General features: G+C 42.8%; 2 protein-coding genes across 3 annotated transcripts; both read left to right on the top strand.

The window, feature by feature from the left end:
• Nucleotides 1–457: 457 nt before the first annotated feature.
• LOC117265842 (uncharacterized) lies at nt 458–12,741 on the top strand. 2 transcript variants are annotated; one of them, XM_033640583.2, is made up of 7 exons: nt 458–594; nt 3,024–3,211; nt 5,897–6,016; nt 7,018–7,074; nt 8,178–8,399; nt 8,628–8,750; nt 12,189–12,741. In XM_033640583.2, the coding sequence occupies exons 2-7, from the start codon at nt 3,035–3,037 to the stop codon at nt 12,249–12,251; spliced, it is 762 nt and encodes a 253-aa protein (XP_033496474.1). In that variant the 5' UTR covers nt 458–594; nt 3,024–3,034; the 3' UTR covers nt 12,252–12,741. The 2 variants fall into 2 exon arrangements, with proteins under 2 accessions (XP_033496474.1, XP_033496471.1); XM_033640580.2 differs by having other exon boundaries at nt 12,186–12,741.
• Nucleotides 12,742–15,021: 2,280 nt separating this feature from the next.
• On the top strand, nt 15,022–18,904 carry LOC144464411 (uncharacterized). Its single transcript, XM_078171206.1, has 7 exons — nt 15,022–15,101; nt 15,758–15,901; nt 17,474–17,584; nt 17,930–17,986; nt 18,115–18,285; nt 18,445–18,564; nt 18,664–18,904. Exons 1-7 carry the CDS (start codon nt 15,039–15,041, stop codon nt 18,667–18,669), a joined length of 672 nt encoding a protein of 223 aa, XP_078027332.1. The 5' UTR covers nt 15,022–15,038; the 3' UTR covers nt 18,670–18,904.
• Nucleotides 18,905–19,989: the final 1,085 nt, after the last annotated feature.

Raw genomic sequence — 19,989 nt, 5'->3', positions numbered from 1 at the left:
GCAGTGGCTGGAGGCATTGTGTTTTCAGGTTGTTCCGCAGTGTCATTTTCAAAGGCTGTATGTCATCATTTATTTGCTGAATGAGTTTCCATCGCATATAGTGGCAATTGCCTGTTATATTTACACCAACTTTTCCATCTCCCCCACACGCGTTTCCAGTCAGGTTTTTTTAAGCAGTAATTGCACATAGGTGGATTAGAAGGCTCCTACTCTTTTTAAGTACAGTACTTGACTTAATGTACTGAGTTTTTTTCCACCACTGGGGGAATTTAAGTTACAGCCTCTAAACTTCTTGCTATGGCCCTGGATGCCATGGCCACCTTTTCTGTTTTATGTTGTAAAAATAGCATTTAGGTCTAATATTTAAAAAAAATAAAAATAAATCAGTGCAGCATTTTTTGTGTTTAGCTGAATGATCAGCAAATGGTTAAGTTTCTCTATGGATACCAGATGAGAGGAGGTACTTCTGGTATCTGTTAATGTGGGAGTGATCCATGTCCTTCCCGTTCTGTAAACAATAGCTGCTCGACAACTGTGAAGTTCAGTGGAGTACAGTTCTTCAGGGTTTGTTTTGACTCCAACACACACAAACAGGTAAGTCATTTTGTTATGTTTGATCCAGGATGTAAAGGAACCTCAGTTTTAGCTGATCCTAATTATCTATATGGTCCTGTACTGCTATGTAACTAAACACAACAATTAAAGGCATTCGGTGCTCATGACGTGTGTTAATGAGTGGATATTTCAACATCAAACGCATGGGAGGATAGGTTTACGTCTTGGCAACTTATCAGGCGAGAAAATGTGGATGTCAGGCGGGTGTGAAATAACAAAAACCCGACTTAATCGGGTGGAGTGCGGAGGATTTGTATCAAAATCAACACAACCCGCGTGAAATCCAAGATGGCGCCCAGCGTCTGTTTGCTCTGACGGCAGGGCTGCTCTGTGCTGCCAGTGGTGACAGGAAACACTACTACTAACAAAAAAGTTGTAATATTTTACAAAAAATGGTAACTGTTTTCAGATGTAACATTTTGTTTCTGTCAAACTGTTTTAAAAGTAAAAAATAAACACAGCTAATACAATATAGCCTCCGACCACCGGCGGCAGCACTGAGCACAATGCTGCTGAGCGAGCACTGCAGTCAGTGAGGGAGGAAGACGACGGCGTTATGTTAACGAATGGCTAATACCCTATGCTAATACCACGAGAACATTCTTGTTGAGGCAAAAAGCGATGTAAACCTTATTTGGCAGTATAAAAACTTGTCAGCTCAACATCTGTATTTGTATATCAAACGGTTGTGGCTGAAAAGCAAGTTATTATTTACGATTCCCAATGTGAGGAAGAGTCATAAGAGTGACTGTTGCGAGCATAGGTTTCACTTCCTCCACAGTTTTCACCTCAGCTGTAGTTGACATAATATTCTGGTCTGAGTCATATTCAAAAATCTTTTCAGATGCAGCTCCCTGAGGCAAAATCTTATTCAATGGTTGGTGACCTAATGTGAACCAGTGTAGGGGTACTTGACACGAAGAAGGTTAAGAACCACTGATTTAGCTTTCCCTCATTGCTATTTATGGGATAGACTAAATGATAGAAACACCCATACATACTAAAACAACAACAACCAACAGGTAGCCTGGCAGCTGCAGCCATTGAATACTGTGGTTTCATGCAGTTAGGAGACTCACAAGAGACAGGTTTAAAGACAGAGTATCCCAATCAAAGCAGCAGAGCTTTTCACACACGATTTTCAGTTCCTGGTTTGTGTCACTGTCTAAAATGCTGAGTGTACGATTCCTAAAATGGATCTTAAATAGCACATTTCACAAGATCCTTCCTGTCTGGTAAAATATCAGTGTCCTCATGTTACATCTCCAGTTTATGACGAGGGTTTTCTGTGAGAAACTTGAAGTCTTTAACCTAATCTGAGAAAATCCTGATGGCTAATCACAGATTTTTCAGACTTCAGAAAGCTCCCTTTAGAGCCATGAAGGCCCAGACACACCAAACCAACATAAAAAAAAACTAGTGGCAACAAAGACTGACTGTTGTCTCGCCCAAAAAGTTGCACAAAAACACACTGCAAAGACTTCAGCCAATGGCCAACTAGCATGTACATTCTCTCCATACCATCAGGCGATGGTAGTCTGTATTCATCATTTCAAAAGGGAAACTAGAAGACTGACAGGACCATACACTGTAAAAATAATGGATGTAGCTACTGTGATGTCAGCCATCGGTTTGTGGACCCCCAAACTGAAGCCTCGAGTGCAGCCAGCCCCAAGTGGCCATTTGATGAACTGCCTTTTTTGGCACCTTTATGTTTGCCTCATTTTTCAGCCCAGGTTGCTACTCGGACAGGACGGATTCAAGACACTAGTTAGCCAGTTTGCACATTAACAACCCAACCCGATGTTGAAAGAACAAAGCATATTAACCGTGAGCTAGCGAACAATAACACAACCCATTTCTGCAAAAGCGCTCAATGGCTAAAAACGTCATCTTACCTAACACATTTGTTCTGATCTCACTCCCTCTTGACTTTAGCTATTTGTTTACTTTCCTCACTTCCGTTTCTCTTGTCCTGCACTGAGCTGAACTGCCAACTTCTTGCATGTGTAAAATGATGGGTCTGTGGGAATAGAAGACAAACCAGCACACGCACTTTGAAGGTATATTATACAGGATTGTCAGTTACTGTTGAGTAACCTTCAAGAGAACATGAGAAAGTGAAAGTAAAGTAAAAGTCAACCCCAGATACACTCTTGTTTGGCATTTAGCCTCGCTATGTATGTATTTTTTGACACTGTGGCTCTTGGTCAGGATTGGTCCGATACCTGGCTGCTACCTTTTTATAAAGTCCTTACCTGACCTGAGCACTGTGGGGTACACGCGCATAAACGCCCGCCCCTAACACAGAAAATAAAATCCTGCATGTATATCTTTGACATTAAGATTCAACAAATATTTAAGGTTAAAGACTCAGTAACAGCAACCTTGTCTCTCTTATTCCACAGGAGCAGGCAGGATGTCTGTGATCATGTCGAAGGCTGATGGGGTCACTGTGTTCACTGTGACCTCTGACACCCAAAGTGTTTGTCCTCCGCTGTGCCAAATCTTCAAAGGCCTTTGCTACAGCCCCGTGTGCTGCTCTGTGTCTCAGCGCCTGAGGAAGGTCCAGAGATCCTCTCAGTCAATACTCGGGGTGAGTTACAACCTTTATATGTATTGTTAAGGTTAAGGTTTGTTACTCTTCTGTTTATACAGGAAAACTTCATTTAGAAAACACCACAAATCTTTGAGGGATGTTGGAGCCACAATAACATTCTTTGTATTTGTTTTAGGGTTGGGCGATAATACGATAATAAGGTTTCCCTCGGTATCTAAAAATAGCAACGGTATCAGTTTCATTACCGTCATTAAAAAAATCTTCCACGCATATAGGCCTATAGGGGCCTAATATAATATTAAATATAATTTATTTAATGCCTAAATAATGAGTGTTTGTCCAGCACCTATGCATGTGTGGTTGAGTGTTCAATTTAATACTATTACAATTTAAAACTAATAGTAGGCTGTAATGTTTCTCTTAAAACCGCCCTTAACTGTTGTCGGGAGATGACATTTGATAAAGTTTTTGGATGTGACGTTGTCACGTGACAGCTCGGACGTGAAAAAGAGAAGAAAAGATGGCAAGCTGCGCATCAAGCGAGTTGGTTGCAAAAAAAAAACAACTTCTGCAAGCAGCAGCAGCAGCAGGTCCAGCGGCCATCAGAGTGGAGGAGGGAGAAGTGCAACCCGAACCACCGAAAAACAGATGACTCTGGGCCGTCTCCTTCAAAGAAGAGCAGATGCGTTGGCAGGTCCGGTCAGCACCATACAGGAGCGAGCAGGAGCAGAGATAACTGTCTATTGTCGCGAGCCTTTTATTCAGGGAGACGAAGACCTCCTTCTCTGGTGGAAATGTGATGGGAGCCAGGCGTTTTCCTCTGATGTCGAGGGTTGCCCGAAAGTAGCCTACCTGTGTGTTTGTGCCACAAGCTCTCCATCAGAGCCGGTGTTCAGCACCGCGGTCAAAGTTGTCAATCCACTACGTACATGCCCTGCTCCAGCTGGAAAAAGTAAACATGCTGGTTTTTCTGTCGAAAAACCTTGAATAGTTTTGAAGCATATGATGCTGCTATAGTTATCTTTATACTTTGTTTTTATTTCATTTTCAATGAGCAGTAGCCTGTTCTAACAGACAGAAAAGTTCGGACTTGGAGAGGGTGAACTTTTCAAACTAAAGGTAGGCTCTAAAAATAAACCAGCGAACAGTATTTCCCGTTGCTTCTCAGGATAGGATTATATTATGCCCATTTTCAGTCATGCCTTATTATTTGTTGTTCTGTTTTTCTTATTTGATAAGCCCTAGTACCTGATGCTGTAGAGCCGTGCTTTTAATTTATTTGATTTATGTTGATAGGTTCTAAAAATAAACCATCGGACAGTACCCGTTGCAGTCTGAGGATACACTGTATAGCACACATTATCGTTACTGCCTTTGTTTGTTAGGAGTGGACTGTAGCCCACAGACAATTTGTTGTTATTTCATTCTGTTTGGTTGACTGCTGCATTTGCACTTTTTTAAAATATTTCTTAATAAAAGTTGTTAATGTTGTACATGTTTTCTTGTTATTTTTCAGTATTCTTAGGCCTATGTAATGTTTGCTATTCTGTTTCTGAACGGTATAGCAAGCCGACATTTTGGCGACTCCCTCTGAGCCCTTCAAAGTGATTTATAATTAGTCACGGTAATGCCATATACCCCGGGAAAATGTGGGGAAGGTTTAACGGTAACAAAATTTGGATACCGCCCAACTCTGATTTGTTTTGATTTATATTGAAATAATGGTGACTACATGTAAATAGATGCAGTTTTGCTGTATGCACACGGGGTGGCGCACTAGAACAGGAAAATGCAGGTAATATCGGTGAGATGCAGGTGATGAGCAGCAGGTGTGTGACGGGGGAAGCAAACAGTTTTTTGACTGTGTTAAGGTCCCGTTTATGTGACAACAATTTCTGAAAACAGTAAACTTTAGTTGCGTTTTGGCTGATTGTTTATACGATAACGGCGTTTTGGGTGCCTGAAAACGCAACATTTTAAAAACCAGTTCTAGAGTGCAATTATTTGGAAACAGCACCGTCTCCGTTGTCATGTAAACTTGCAATATGCAGTTCCCCTGAAAACAGAGACTTTTCACACGTGCATTACGGTTCCAGTCACTAGGTATGCGTGAGAAAGTCGACCATCACAACAACGATGGCGGATTCCTGAGCTCTGTTTGTGCTGCTCGTCATGTTGAATCGTGTGCACAGCGATTGTTATAAGAACGTTGTCGTCTGAATGCTGAACTCTTTTCAAAATGAAAATGAGAAACGATTCAGTTTTCAGCGGATCGTTTTCGTGTAAACATGGCCTGAGTGTGGCAGCATGAAGAGTTTGTGGTGTGTTGAAACTGAAATTGATGAATGGAAGCTTACCTGTGATGTATTCTGATACCTTAAAGTGGAAACTTCCCTGAGATGAATTATGGACAGACAATGTTGTACCTGTGTGAAGGTGAGCATGTGTTAAAATAAATGGGTCACCACACTAAAAGAAACCTGACGAATTGGACATTGGTTTATTGTTGTTGCCCAGAACACGCACCTGAACAAGTTCTCCATGTTCGCCCCTCAGAGGCCTTAAATGTAACGTTTTTTTTTAATTGAAAGACCCTTTGAGGGAAAATGGTCCAGTACAACAGTATGTTCTGCTCTCCAACTAACTCTAACAATGTCATGTGATGACTTCATGTCTACTGTGCAGGTGTTTGTTGTTCAAGTTGTGTTTCCTCCTCCACAGGCTCTGCACATTATGGTTGGGTTGCTCAACATCGGCCTTGGAGCGATCCTCTGTAGCAGTCAAAGTGGCTCTTGGTACCAGATGGATAGAACCTTGTTTCCTTTTTGGTTCGGAGGGGTGGTAAGTAAGCTGATGCTGTGTTTGTTCTTTAGTGTCATAACCAAAGTCCAACAGAATTTTCCCTACATAATTTGCATCTATATACTTCTAAAGTTAAAGTTCAGGAAATCCAATTTTTCATCTTGGGCTGTGTATTTGATTACAAGGTGATCCACCTAACAGCTGGCTCATACAGGACAGTCTAGATACACTGAGCTCACTTTGAAATGTCAAATGACATGAAATCTGTTAAAATCATTTGAGGCAGATATCAGGTAGGGCTGGGTTAAAATGATCGATTCATCTGATTCAAATCGATTTTCATTTGAATGACCTGATATCGCTTTGTAAAATCCGAGATTGATTTTTTTTATATATGCCTGTTCCCACGGATGTGTGATGCTTTAACCTCATTAATGTTGCCGGTAGTTAACGAGCAGCAACGCTTAGGTATTAACGACCGCAGTATCTAGAAGCTCCAACGTTACCGGCTCTTTTATCTGTAACTGTTAGCTTACTGTTTTACATTTTGGTGGGATTTTTTAATTTTGTTTCCAGTGAGATATTAAGTTTAATATTACCGTTGCTGCTCTCGAAACGACATTTAGTCATAAAATATTCAGTTTTATTCCTGTTGTGAATTTACTTTTTTTTTTTAATTCTTTGTAAAATTTACAGCATTAGTTTTCTGAGAATCTCTTTCAAATATCAGCAAAAATTGGTATTGCAACTGAAAAATCCCCATTCGAATTGATATCAAATTATTTCAGGAAATCAGCTGCGATACCCTGATCCAAGTAAATTTTAGTGGATCGGTATCAGCTAAAATAAAGCCGAATAATACCGTGTTTTGACTGTGTTACAGAATCAGCTCTCCGATCACATTGATCAGTGCTGTTTGCTTTACTAGCCTTACCTAGTTTCCTTCTTGATGCTCAAAGATAGCAATGGCATACATGAATTTCAGTGTTTGTGTGGAGAAATGTAAGTTTAAAGGTTTTTGTTGTTTGTCTTTTCTCTAGTTCATGTTGTTTGGCGTCATCGGGATTGTGTCTGAGAAGTGCCCCAGTCCATGTCTGGTGAGTAGTTCAGCTTTATAACATCCTCATGTTATCTTAATACTCTTTCATTTTATTGTCATCTTCTTCTTCTATTTTATTTTTTAAATCCCCTGGTCCGTTTGTTTTAACAGACAACTTTTGTATAGTAAACCTTTAAAGATTCAGTGTGTAGGATTTAGGGGGATATATTGGCAGACATAAAATATAATGAATTAAGTATGTTTTCTTTAGTGTATAATCACCTGAAAATAAGACACATCTTGTCTTTGTTACCTTAGAATGAGCCAATAATATCTACATAGGTATTGCCATGTTGCACCATCATGTTTCTATAGAAGTGCCGAATGGACAAACCAAACACTGGCTCCAGACACTGACTCCTGAGAGTAGTCAATACATAATGTGTTCAGAAAAAGGAATGAAAAAAATCCAACCTCTGTGGCAGCTGCAGGCCTGTCAAAACTCTGACCAATCCCTGCCATTCGGTGCGAATGGCCAGAACCAATCAGATGCCTTCATGTCTCGTCCTGCCCGAGCCCCCCTCCGTCCCTCCCTCCCTCCTCCCTGCGTCCACTCATCACGTGTCACCGTTGCCAGAAATATTCAGCACACTCCTCAGCAGAAATACCGAGTTAGCAGGAGTTTGCTGAACAATAGCAGAGAAAATGCAGCCAAAAGTACCACTTCCAGCGTTACTTGTAACGGCTCGCCCCACTAAACAGACTGAGAAAGGAAAGTCAGAGGCAGAAAAGGCTGTGACGAAAAAGGCTTTGGATAAAGCGAGAGGACAAACCAGACATCAACATTGGTGCAGCTTTTGAACGGTGGAGACAACTGAGGGAGCTGAAGGGCCTGAAAAGTGATGTAGAGGTTGCTGTCTTTCTGTTGGACAGGTAATTGGTTGCTTCGGGGGGATTTGTTATTTTACTCGGCTCTCCCCTGCCCTGCTGACTGCAGGATGCGCGTTCAAGCTTGTGTGGGGCCGTGGCTTTGGACGGAGCACTGACGGGAGGGGGAGGAGGGGGCGGAGCTTAGAGGAGGTGCCGCTTTCAAATCTTGCTAGCTCTCCAACGTTACCAACTATGGCTAATACATGGTTATTTTTGTGTCTTGTGTTTTAGGTCATCCTCAATGTGATCCTGAATCTAGCAGGAGTTGTTCTTGCCATTGCATCCATCGTACTCTACAGCATCAATATAGGACACATAGGGCTGTGGTGGATGTGTCGCAATGAATATGGTTATAGGTATGACGACTATTCAAACTACCGACCCACTGCAACTCCATCTCCCTGGGAGGAGATCATGAAGGAGAAATGCTTGGAGGGCAAAGAGTTGGTTCTGGTAGGTGTGGAAAATGTGATCTCAGCAGTCAAAATACGTTGTATCACTGATGAAGGCCTTTATCACACAAAGTAATGCGAAGATGAAAGCTTGCTTGTGGCATTTAAAAGTTGTATTCTCGATCTCCTCTCATTCTCATGTGTCACGTGATTTAGATTAATAGTTCAGCTCTTAAAACAGTTGTGTTTAAAAATGGTTTAGTTCACACTATCCTTTGTGTCCCACCAGATGCTCCTGAGAAGCATGAATGCGGTGCTGATTGTCCTGTCAGCCCTGGAGCTCTGCCTCGTCATCAGCTCTGCCGTCATGGGCATCAAGGCTCTGAGGAGCAGCGAGAAGGAAGAAGACAAGGTAGAGGTCGACTGAGCACAAATATGTTTATTTCCTTATTCCATTTCTTGTTTGAATGTTTATTTGTGACGTTAAGAACCTCTGGTCGTAATCTCTTATTTCGAACTTTTAGGATGCCACCTTTCAAAATTTTTAGTTTTAAATGCACAGGATGTGATGTTAAGATCCAGAGTGCTGGGGACTCTGCATGGCAGGGGCGTCCTTCTCCCTGAGCCGAGCTCGCGCCTGACCACGTACCAAGTTCAGGACTAGGTGTTACAATCCTTGCATATACCTTGAGACACTTGTGAGACAGATGGTGACATTTCGGGGTTGGGTGGTTGAAGGAGCTAACGATTTCACCAGGGTCGTCAGGTGGGCACCCTGCTTTTTTGGTGTTTCGTTGATGAGGCCCATGACACCTTCAGAGGGCTCAGCAGCATCATCTGGCATCCCAGGTGTGCCCCCCTCCACTTTAGCCCCTTCCACCTCTCATTCCCCCAATGACAGCATGCTGTTATTTTGGAGCCCAGGTGTTGTCTCTCCTCCTGATCCAGAGCCCCTGACTGGCCCTTTCAGCTGCTCTGGACAGGACTTTGATGGCTTGACGTTTTGCCTGGCCACGGATTCCTATATCCTTGAGGAGCCTCGTTGTTGACTGGCTGACGAAACCTCTGCAACCAACTTCAACTGGGAGAACTGTGGCTTTCCAACCCTGTTGTTCTGCATCAGCTGCCAGCTCAGCGTACTTAAGCCTCTTGCGCTCATAGGCCTCGCCCACAGCATCCTCCCAGGGCACTGTGAGCTCAATGATGTACATGCTTCGTATTGAAGGGGACCAGAGCACAAGGTCAGGTCTGAGGTTGGTCATGGCAATTTCCGTTGGGAAGCAGAGTCTCTGCTCAAGGTCAGCAAGGAGCCTCCAGTCTCCTGCTGCACCCAGCTGCCCGGCCTCTGATGTTGGTGTGCGGGTCCTGGGTAGCTTCTCACCTTCGCGGACAAACTGTCTTGAGGAAGAAGGGTGGGAGGACCGCAGAGGAAGGGCATTGACAACCCTCCGTCTGCTCTCCAGCGTAGCTGTCAGACACTTAAGCACCTGATTGTGCCGCCAGGTGTATTGGCCTTGTGTCAGGCTTGTCTTGCAGCCAACCAAGATGTGCTTCAGGTTAGCTGGAGATGGACAGAGGGGGCATGTAGGGTCTTCTCCATACCATTGGCTAAGATTCTGAGGAGATGATAGGACATTGTATGTGGCACGTATGATGAAGTTGGATCGAAATGCTTCTATGTCCCATAACTCCTTCCAAGAGATCTTTCGCTTCTCAACGTCTTCCCAACGCATCCACTGTCCTTGCTTTCCTTGCGAGACAGCCCTTGCGCACCTTGCAGCCTGCTCTTGCCGGCGTACCTCCTCGACCACAAGACCTCGCCGCTGAGCTGGAGTTGCCTTGTACCAGGATGGTTGGCTTTCCCCGAGACCAAGGCCTCCTCTCCCTTTTGGCACATGGCCCACGATGTCCCGGTGCTTGAGGGCTGATTTGGCCTTATGTGTAGCTGCAGCTGGCGTCCACTTCCTCCCAGTTGCAAGGGTGGGAGCAGTTTTAGCTACACATGGGTCACGGGACTCTATCAGCATCATCTCCAATCTTACTTTGGTGGTTTTGTACTCCTCTGTAAGACTGGACAGGGGAAGCTCCAGGATCCCTTTTCCGTAGAGCCCGATGTCGCTGAGGCACCTGGGAAGGCCTAGTCATTTCCTGGTGAATGAGCTGACCAACCTCTCAAGCTTGTCAACCTTTGAGATCGGCGCCTCGTAGATGGTCAAAGGCCACATCAGTCGAGGTAGGAGACCAAACTGAAGGCACCATAGCTTCAACCTGCCAGGGAGAATGGTCTTGTCTATACTCTCAAGGCCGCTGGTGGTGTCCTGCCTGAGCTGCTCCACTTGGTCTTTATCCCTCAGGGTTGCACTGTACCAACGTCCAGAGATTGGCTTCTCTGCCACAGTTGGAATGGGCTCATCACCGATGTAGAAGCGTTGGTCTGACAGCTTCCCTCTGACAACTGACAAGCTCCTGGACTTGCTCGGCTTGAGCTTCATCCGGGCCCATTTGATGTTCTCCTGTAATTTCCTCAGCAGCTGCCTTGTGCATGGAAGGGTTGGAGTGAGAGTGGTCATATCATCCATGTATGCCCTGATGGGAGGGAGTCGCAGGCCTGGTTGTAGTTGCACTCCTCCAACCACCCACCAAGATACACAGATGATGACCTCCATGGCCATGGTGAAGGCTAGCAGGGAGATGGTGCATCCTGCCATGATGCCCACTTCCAGGTGTTGCCAAGCTGTGGTGTAATCTGCTGTTGTTAAGTATAGCTGCACGTCCTGGAAGTAGGCCTTGACAAGGGCAGTAATGGTATCTGGCACTCTGAAGTAGCTGAACGAAGTCCACAGGAGGTTATGTGGAACAGAGCTGAAGGTGTTGGCGAGATTGAGGAAAACGACATGGAGGTCTCTTCCATCCCTTTTTGCCACTTGGATTTGGTGCTATGTCATAGCACGGAAAGCCTGGAATCCCTGCTTTCTGCACCGATGTGTCGATGAAGTGGTTCCTTTCTAGGTAGGTGGTCAGCCTGCGAGCCACAACGCTGAAAAAGATTTTACCCTCAACATTCAGGAGACTGATTTGGCGAAACTAGCTGATGTCACTAGAGTCCTTTTCCTTTGGGATCAGGATGCCGCCTGCCCTCCGCCAGGCTGTTGGTATTGCCTGTCTCTGCCATATCATCTTCATCAGCCTCCACAGGAAACGCAAAATGAATCATCTCTTTAGTGCAAATCAGTTTGACATTTTGGGAAAGAAGCCGTGGTTGGTGGACATGTTGAAATTGAAATAAATGAAGGCTTTCTTTTCACTGAGGGAAGGGATGGTTTCAGCTTACAAAAATAGACAGGAGGTCTGTGTCACCGCAACATGTAGTTACATTTCTGGGGAGGTGCACGTCACGCTACGGCATATAGGCTGAGCCAGAGTCTCAGTGGGCTGTGTTAACTCGCTAATTTGGTCTGATGAGCAGTAAATCCATCAAATTAATTGCCCCATATCATATGTTCAGTGCCCACTGGTGCTACAAAGAAATCCTGACGTTACAGAAAGCACTTAACAGTGAAATAAACTGTGATGTTGGGGTTTTAGCTGGCTAATGTTAGCAGGATGTTGACTGGATTTTCACTTAAGGGCCTCAGAGAGCGGCGTCACTAGTAAGAGGAATTTTATGAGAGTTACAAACAGAACCTTGAAGCAAAGTGACTAAAAATGTACACTAATAATCATTCGCCCGTGTATCCCTGCAGGAAACAGTACAGTGTTACAGGTCTTGAGTGTTTGTAATGTGTGAATATGTGAGTATGTCTGCACTTTTATATCTGCTTTACTGATATTATTTTTCTCTTTTCAGAAGACCGCTGACCCAGAACACTACAATCCACTGCTGGAGGAAGTCACCAGTACCCCTGTAGCCTAAATACAAATCTCTGCCTTGTGCTATCAGTTAGCAGGAACTATAATCCTGTGCATATATACCATAGACTGTATGTACTGTAACATCAGTGGTTTACACACACTCAGCTGGTACAGTCAAACTTGGGGGTCTTTTTCTACAAGAGTTGCTTAAAAATATTTGCACTTATATTTTTGATAATAATCTGCACTAAATTGTATATGCTGCTGTCCATTCTACTCTCTGTTGATGTTTTTCAAACTGTTCCCATTGATTATGATTTTATATTGATTATTGTGCCTTATGGTCAGTATGTTTGGAGGTAATAGGGAATGTGTGTGTGATGGACACAGATTGATGGACTGATGTTTTTTTGCTGTTTTTTTACAACATTAAGCCATGCTAAAAAAAAAAACAAAAGTCATCAAAAAGATTGACTGGTGAAAATGATATTCCTCTTTTTTAAAATGCTGTTTCTGGTCAAATGAAAGTTAAATAAAGTGATTCAAGCCTGCTCAGCAGTGTCAATCCATCTGACGTGAACATCCTGTGAGTGTGCCATCCAGCCATCCATTTTCATCCGTTTATCCGGGGCCAGTTCGCAGGGGCAGCAGGCAGAGCAAAGCACCCTAGATGTCCCTCTCCCCAGCTACGCTTTCTGGCTCCTCCTGGGGGACCCCAAGGCGTTCCCAGGCCAGATGAGATATGTAATCCCTCCAGCGTGTTCTGGGTCTGCCCCGGGGCCTCCTACCAGTGGGACATAGACCGCCAACAGGAGGCGCCCAAAATATGGAGCCACACAATGCACAGAACCCTGATTTCTGTCCCTGCGGGTGGTGGGCCCACAGAGCGAGGGCTCCATGTTATTTCTTAAATTGCTCTCCAATTTACCAAAACATAATCTTAGCCAATCAGGATGTGTTGAATGTGGAAGGCTGCAAATTCAGGGGCCCATGCTGAGTGGTTTCTGTCAGTCGAAGTGACTACTGACTGACTGAATGAACAGCCAACTGAAATACAACAGGAGGAGCTCAACAGTCAGGCCACAGTGATGCACTAATTCTTTCAGATGACAGTAAGACTGGGCAGTTAGTGGACGCCTTTTCCATGATCTCTGACAAGCAACTAATTGAACAACTGCAACAGAAACCAAACAGTACCACAGCAGAGAATGATAAATAACAAAATAGTTGAAGAGAAAAAGAAGTAATCTTCCTCTTCTTCCCCCAACCTAATGTCCATTGTTCTCAGTTTATTTATCTGGATCCATGTTACATTCACAGACCTGGATACTTCCTGTTTTTATCATGTCCTCAGTCTCCTGTGGCTGCTGCTTGGTGTCACGTATATTCTGGAATTTCCAGTTTGTTTGCGAATTGCACAATCACACTGGACATGTTTTAACTTGATCATCATGCTGAAAAAACATTTACTGTGAGGCTGTTGTTTATACTGACGTTGGAACCGGTTAATCTGGAGATCATGTGCATCAATTTTATACCAACTCAGTAAATTCAAATGAGAAATTTATCTGACAATGTGGAGAACACTGAATCATAATCTATTCATTTTAATCTACACTGCTCAAAACAGTAAGGGAACCCTTAAATCACACATCAGATCTTGATGAGCAAATTATTCAAGTTGAAAATCTTTACTGATGTACACTTTATAATGTGTGGAGAGCAAAATGATGTAACAATGATCATGGAAACCAAAATCATCAACCCACTGAGGGCTGGATTCAAAATCAACCCGAAAATCAAAGTAAAAAATTGAAATCACAGGCTGGTCCAACTGTGACTTTGTATTTGTATCTGTATGTGTCAGTATGCACTCCTGACAACGTGTCCTGTCCATGCTCCTGATGAGTTGGCGGATGGTGTCCTGGGGGATCTCCTCCCAGACCTGGATCAGTGAGTTCCTGGACAGTCTGTGGTGGTAGGCCTACTTGATGGCGTTGAAGGCACCGATATATAACGTGCTATAGGTGTTCAGTTACATTCAGGTCAGGGGAACGAGAGGGCCAATCAATGTCATCAGTGCCTTCATCATCAAGGAACTGCCAACACACTCTGACCACATGAGGTTTATAGCGGTGCATTATCCTGCACCAGGAGGAACCCAGGGCCCACTGCACCAGGAGGAACCCAGGGCCCACTGCACCAGCGTAAGTTCTGACATTTGCTCTGAGGATTTCATCCCGGTGCCTAACGGCAGTCAGGGTACTGTTGACTGTGACATGGAGGTCTGTGTGACCCTCCTCTAACAACCACTCATGCTGGATGATGTTACAGGCAGCATAATGTTCACCACAGTGTCTCCAGACTCTTTAATGCCTGTCACATGTGCTCAGTGTGAACCTGCTCTCATCTGTGAAGAGAACGGGGCGCCAGTGGTGGACCTGCCAATTCTGGTGTTCTCTGGCGAATGCCAATTGAGCTGCATGGTGCTGGGCTGTGAGCATAGGTCCCACTAGAGGATGTCAGGCCCTCATGCCACCCTCATGGAGTCTGTTTCTGACAGTGTGGTCAGAAACATGCACACCAGTAGCCTGCTGGAGGTCATTTTGTAGGGCTCTGGCAGTGCTCCTCCTGCTCCTTCTCACACAAAGGAGCAGATACCGGTCCTGCCGCCGGCTTGATGCCCTTCTACAGCCCTGTCCAGCTCTCCTCTTGTAACAATGGGTCTTTCACTTAAATCCAGCTTCCTCTGGCACTGCTAGTTACTTGCAGTCTGTAGAAATGAATTGAGGCTTTTATTTTGAAGAAATCCACCAGTGGATGGGAAGTAACTCTTTGTTGCTGCAGAATGAACAGAAGCTGCTGGCAGAATAATCAGCCTGTCTCAAGTACAGCATCAAATCATCAACAGGTGAGTTTTCTACACAAACAAACTGACAATAATGTGAACTTAATGAGTGGACCAACATGTTGAGTGAGCTGTGAACTGGATGTTATGGCTATTTTTTTAATGATAAAGTTTACGTAAATTGAATTATGCTATGTTGTTTTTATGGTCTGTGTGAGAGTAAGGTGAGTTTTAAATTGAATTAAATATTGCTTTTAAGTGCATCACTGAGACACTTAACTTTTCTTCAAAAGAAATCAATCTATCCGTGTCTTAATGATGAAACTTGAATTTCTTGTTAAGTTTATTTTTACTACTTTTACCTTGCCAGCTAAAGCCTTTGCAGCATATCTCACAGTCACTAAATAAAGAACTTCAAGCAGTGTAATCTTGTTCCTTTATAGCAGAACCACGGTCGTGATACACCTGCATATTTGGATTTGATAGGATTGTTGATCGATACCAGTGACTCTCTGTTTACACTGGCAGGTGCTGAGAATTTAACACATTCATGCTCTGACCCATTCCTCAAACACCCACCCCCCTCACACACACGCAAAACAAAATGAGAGACTTAAGAGCTTCAACCTCAAGTTAAAAGTACCATAATTCAAGAGGAGACACATTCCCATCACTGAATCAATCTATACAGTCTATCTGTCTATTATTTTGTGTTCCAGGTGAAGACTTTGAAGATGACTGTCGTCCCTGCAGCACCCGACAGTAAGAGCATATTTCTATCACTGTGCCAAATCCTGAGGGCTCTTTGCAGCTACCTGGTGTACCAGGGGCAGATACAGGCTAGTGTCACTACAGCATTTGGGGTAAGAGGTATTAAAATTGATATACTCACATTAAGCTACTAGCTGGTGGACTTAAGTAGTTCAAGTATCAACCCAATCTCTAGAATAGATGTTGGCATTGTACGTTTCTGCAAACACTGGATATGTTACATATGTTTCATATGTAGCCAATATTTTGCTTTAACGTCATGACACCGCTGTGGTTAACGTATGGCTAGGTTTAGGCACATCACAACAACACATTTTGGCTTAAAGTTCCCGGTTTGGTCTAGACAAACACCATCAGAAATGTCCCAAGCTCTCTTTTAAAAATACTTTTTGTTGCTAAAAACACAGCTGGAAATATCCCAACCTCTAGCCAAAAAATAAACCACTAAAAACACAGCCAGACATGTCCCAAACTCTCATTAGAAATACCCACTTTTGTTGCTACAAGCACAGCTGGAAATGTCCCAAGCTCTTTTTTTTTTTTTTTTTTAAACTGACTTTTGCTGCTACAAACATAGCTGGATATGTCCTGAACACTCTAAAAATGCCTGCTTTGGTAGCTACAAACATGGCTTGAAATGTCCCAAACTCTTGTAAAAAGTACACACTTTTGTTGCTAAAAACATTTCTGGAAATATCTCGACCTGTTGTTAAAAAATACCTGCTTTTGTCACTTAAAACACAGCTGGATATGTCCCTAGCTTTCATTAAAAAATACTCGCTTTTGTCACTACAAGCACAGCTGGAAATGTCCCAAACTCTTGTTAAAAATTACCCGCTTTTGTTGCTACAAACTGCTAGAAATGTCCTGAGCTCCCATTACAAAAATACCTGCTTTTGTCACTACAAACACAGCTGGATATGTCCTGAACTCTCTGTAATAAATACCTGCTTTTGTTGCTACAAACACAGCAGGAAATGTCCTGTCCTCTTGAAAAAATAAAGGACTACAAATACGCTACAAATACGGCAGGAAACATCCCAACCTCATTACAAACATGGCTGGAAATGTTCCGACCTCTTGTAAAAAAAAAAAAAAAAAAAGCTTGCTTTTGTTGCTACAAGCACAGCTAGAAATTTCCTGAGCTCTCATTACAAAATACCAATTTTTATCCCTAAAAACCCAGCTGGATATGTCTCGAAAAAAAAAATCGTTACAAAATACCCAGTTTCATCGCTACAAACAGGGCTTGAAATGTCCTGAACTCTTGTTAAAAAAATACCCACTTTTGTTGCTACAAACAGAGCTGAAAATGTCCCAACCTCTTGTTTTAAAATAAATCTGCTTTTATCCCTAAAACAGAGCTGGAAATGTCTTGAAATGCTGTTAAAAAAATACCCGCTTTTGCCCCTACAAACTCAGCATGAAATGTCCCGACCTCTGGTTACGAAATTTCTGCTTTTGTCGATAAAACACAGCTGGAAATGTTCTGACTTCTTGTAAAGAAAATACCCGATTGTTGTTAAATACAGGGCTGGAAATGTCCCGACCGCTGGTAAAAAATTATCACTTATACTGCTCACATATGATGCCAACATTTTATAATGGCGACTGGGTTGTAAGTATAAAACAAAGAGATGTAATGATTTTGAAATCTTTCACAGACTTTGCAGATCATGGTCGGCCTGCTCAACATCGGACTCGGGCCGGGACGAACGAGCACAAATCCGGGGGATCTGACCAGTTTGGGAGCTGCTTATTGGCTGGGCTCTGTGGTAAAATAAATGTCAGCTGAATTATGTAACACAGTTGTGTTACCAAAACCTTTATACACGCAAGGGCTTCAACAGAGACTCTAATTTTTCTGAGCGGATAAACATTGATATTACGTTTACTTTTGGTACTTTAAATATATTTTGATGCTAACACTTTTGTGCTTTTACTTGAGCTGTATTTTGAATGCAGGATTCATACTCATAAGAAACAATTTTTACAGTGTAGTACTGCTGCTTTTAATTAAATAAAATACCTGAATACTTCTAATAATATTACTGGCAAACTCATACAATAGTTTCATCTTGATTGTCACTGATATGAGCTGTCTTCTGACCTCTCATCAGTTCATCGTAACTGGAATCATGTCCATTTTGGCCGGACAGTTCCCGTCTTCCTGCTTGGTGAGTGAAGTAACACTACTGACTAATTAAATCAAATATACACTGTGCTTTAAACAGACTATTGTGTCTGCCATATTATCAAATACTGCCTGATTTGGGCTTTTAATTAAAGGACCCTTTCCTCTTAGATGGGCTTCACAGTGTTTATGAACATCGCTGAAGCTATCTTTGCCATTACGGGCATCGTGCTGTATGCCATGGACCTGGGAAATGCGTCTCTCCTCTGGATGTGTGAGCGCAGCAGGAACAATGCTGACCGTTACGGTGACAGCTGCATAAATGTAGCGCTCTTTGCCCAGGTAAGCATCACTCTAAAGGCAAACTCCAAAATGCAGTCTTACAATATATGGCATGAGTCCCCACTGAATTGCAAGAGTCATAATTAGTTCAAATATTAGTTTAAAACATATTTTTTATTCCATTTAAAATGAGTTTAAAAGATGTTTCTCATCCATCAGAGTTTGTTGACTTCTATGGACATCACGCTGATCGCCGTGGCTGTCCTCCAGCTCTCTGTCAGTATTAGGTATACCATCCTGGGCATCAAGTTCTTGACCAGTGAGATGAAGAAGACGGAGGTATGAAGCAAGTATACAATTTTAAAATGTACACAGTCCACGTGTTTTGCTTTATTCTGTTTCTGTTTGATAAAAGTTCACCTTTTTTTGTGTGAACAGGGTTGACGATCAGCAGCCACAGATGAAGGACGTTCTCCTGACCAGCCCTGGTGCTTAAAATAAAGTCAACTCAACACATGGAAGTATGACGTATTATAATATTTGTGCTTCTACACACACTTACTTAAAGTGATTAAAACTGCTTCATGTCACATGGATCCATTTTTTTCCTGATTTATGTTTGTTTGTTTTTTCCTATTTTTTAAAGTAAACTTCTCAAATAAAACTGTAACATGGTGAAACTGTCCAAAGAGTTTTTTAGTTGTCATTTTCAACTGATTAAATTAAAGGGATAGTTCTCTTTTTTTAGAAGTGGGGTTGTACTGGGTACTTATCCTTAATCAGTGTATTACATACAGTAGATGTCAGTCTGCACGCCCCCAGTTTGGAGAAGCTAAGCAATGTACTGCTGTGGATGAGGTCAGCAACAAAATGTATTTCAGCCACATAAGAAAGTCCCATCTAAAGATTTTAATATCAGTTTAAGTGTATATTGAGAGTATTTTCACTGCTTTACCATACTGTCAGACAGCCCGTTCCGACGGCTCTAGTTTTTCATCTTTTCTCTCGTCAAAGCCACCAGACTCCATTGAGAAAAACAATAATTTAAGCTCACTGAACACAGCAATTAGATTGTATTGTTGTTAGACTTTGGTGCATCAGAATCAACTCCTTTGAATGCCAAAGTCACACAATAACACAAACAAAATAACTGTTCGAGGCTGGGGTCGACCAGCAGCTCCTCTGTTCAGCGATCTTAAATCATTGTTTTTCTCAATGGAGTCTAGCTTTAAAGAGAGCAATGTAACGATCGCTCTGACATTAAGGTAAAGCACTGAAAATATTCTAAATATAGCATACACTTAAACTAATATAGGAGTGGGAGTATTTTTAGGTGCCTAAGACTTGCTGCTTACCCCCCAACATGCTAAGCTTCAGTGTCAGACTCCAGCCTTCCTCTTCAAAGTGGGTGGTGTTCAGACTGACATGTATTCATTGTGCCATACAGTCTGTTTAAAAAGGTTAGTGCAGATTCACCAAAGTCACACAATAACACAAACTAACCAGCAGTTCCTTTGTTCAGTGAGCTTAAATTACTGTTATTGTCAATGAGTCTGGTGGCCTTGACAAAAGTCTAGATGGGGAACTGAAGCCAATCAGAGTGAGCTCACTGAAGGAAAGGTGAAGCGCTGAAAATGCTCTCAATATAGTGTACACTTAAACTGATACTGACTTTATGGGGTGGGACCTTTTTAGGTGGCTAAATACATTCTATCCCTGACCCCTCCACGGGGCTGTTTCAAGACACTCTGTCAAGCCCTTATC

This window comes from Epinephelus lanceolatus, chromosome 10 (assembly GCF_041903045.1).
Source record: "Epinephelus lanceolatus isolate andai-2023 chromosome 10, ASM4190304v1, whole genome shotgun sequence".
Lineage (NCBI taxonomy): Eukaryota > Metazoa > Chordata > Actinopteri > Perciformes > Serranidae > Epinephelus > Epinephelus lanceolatus.
This window is presented reverse-complemented; position numbering and strand designations above follow the sequence as displayed.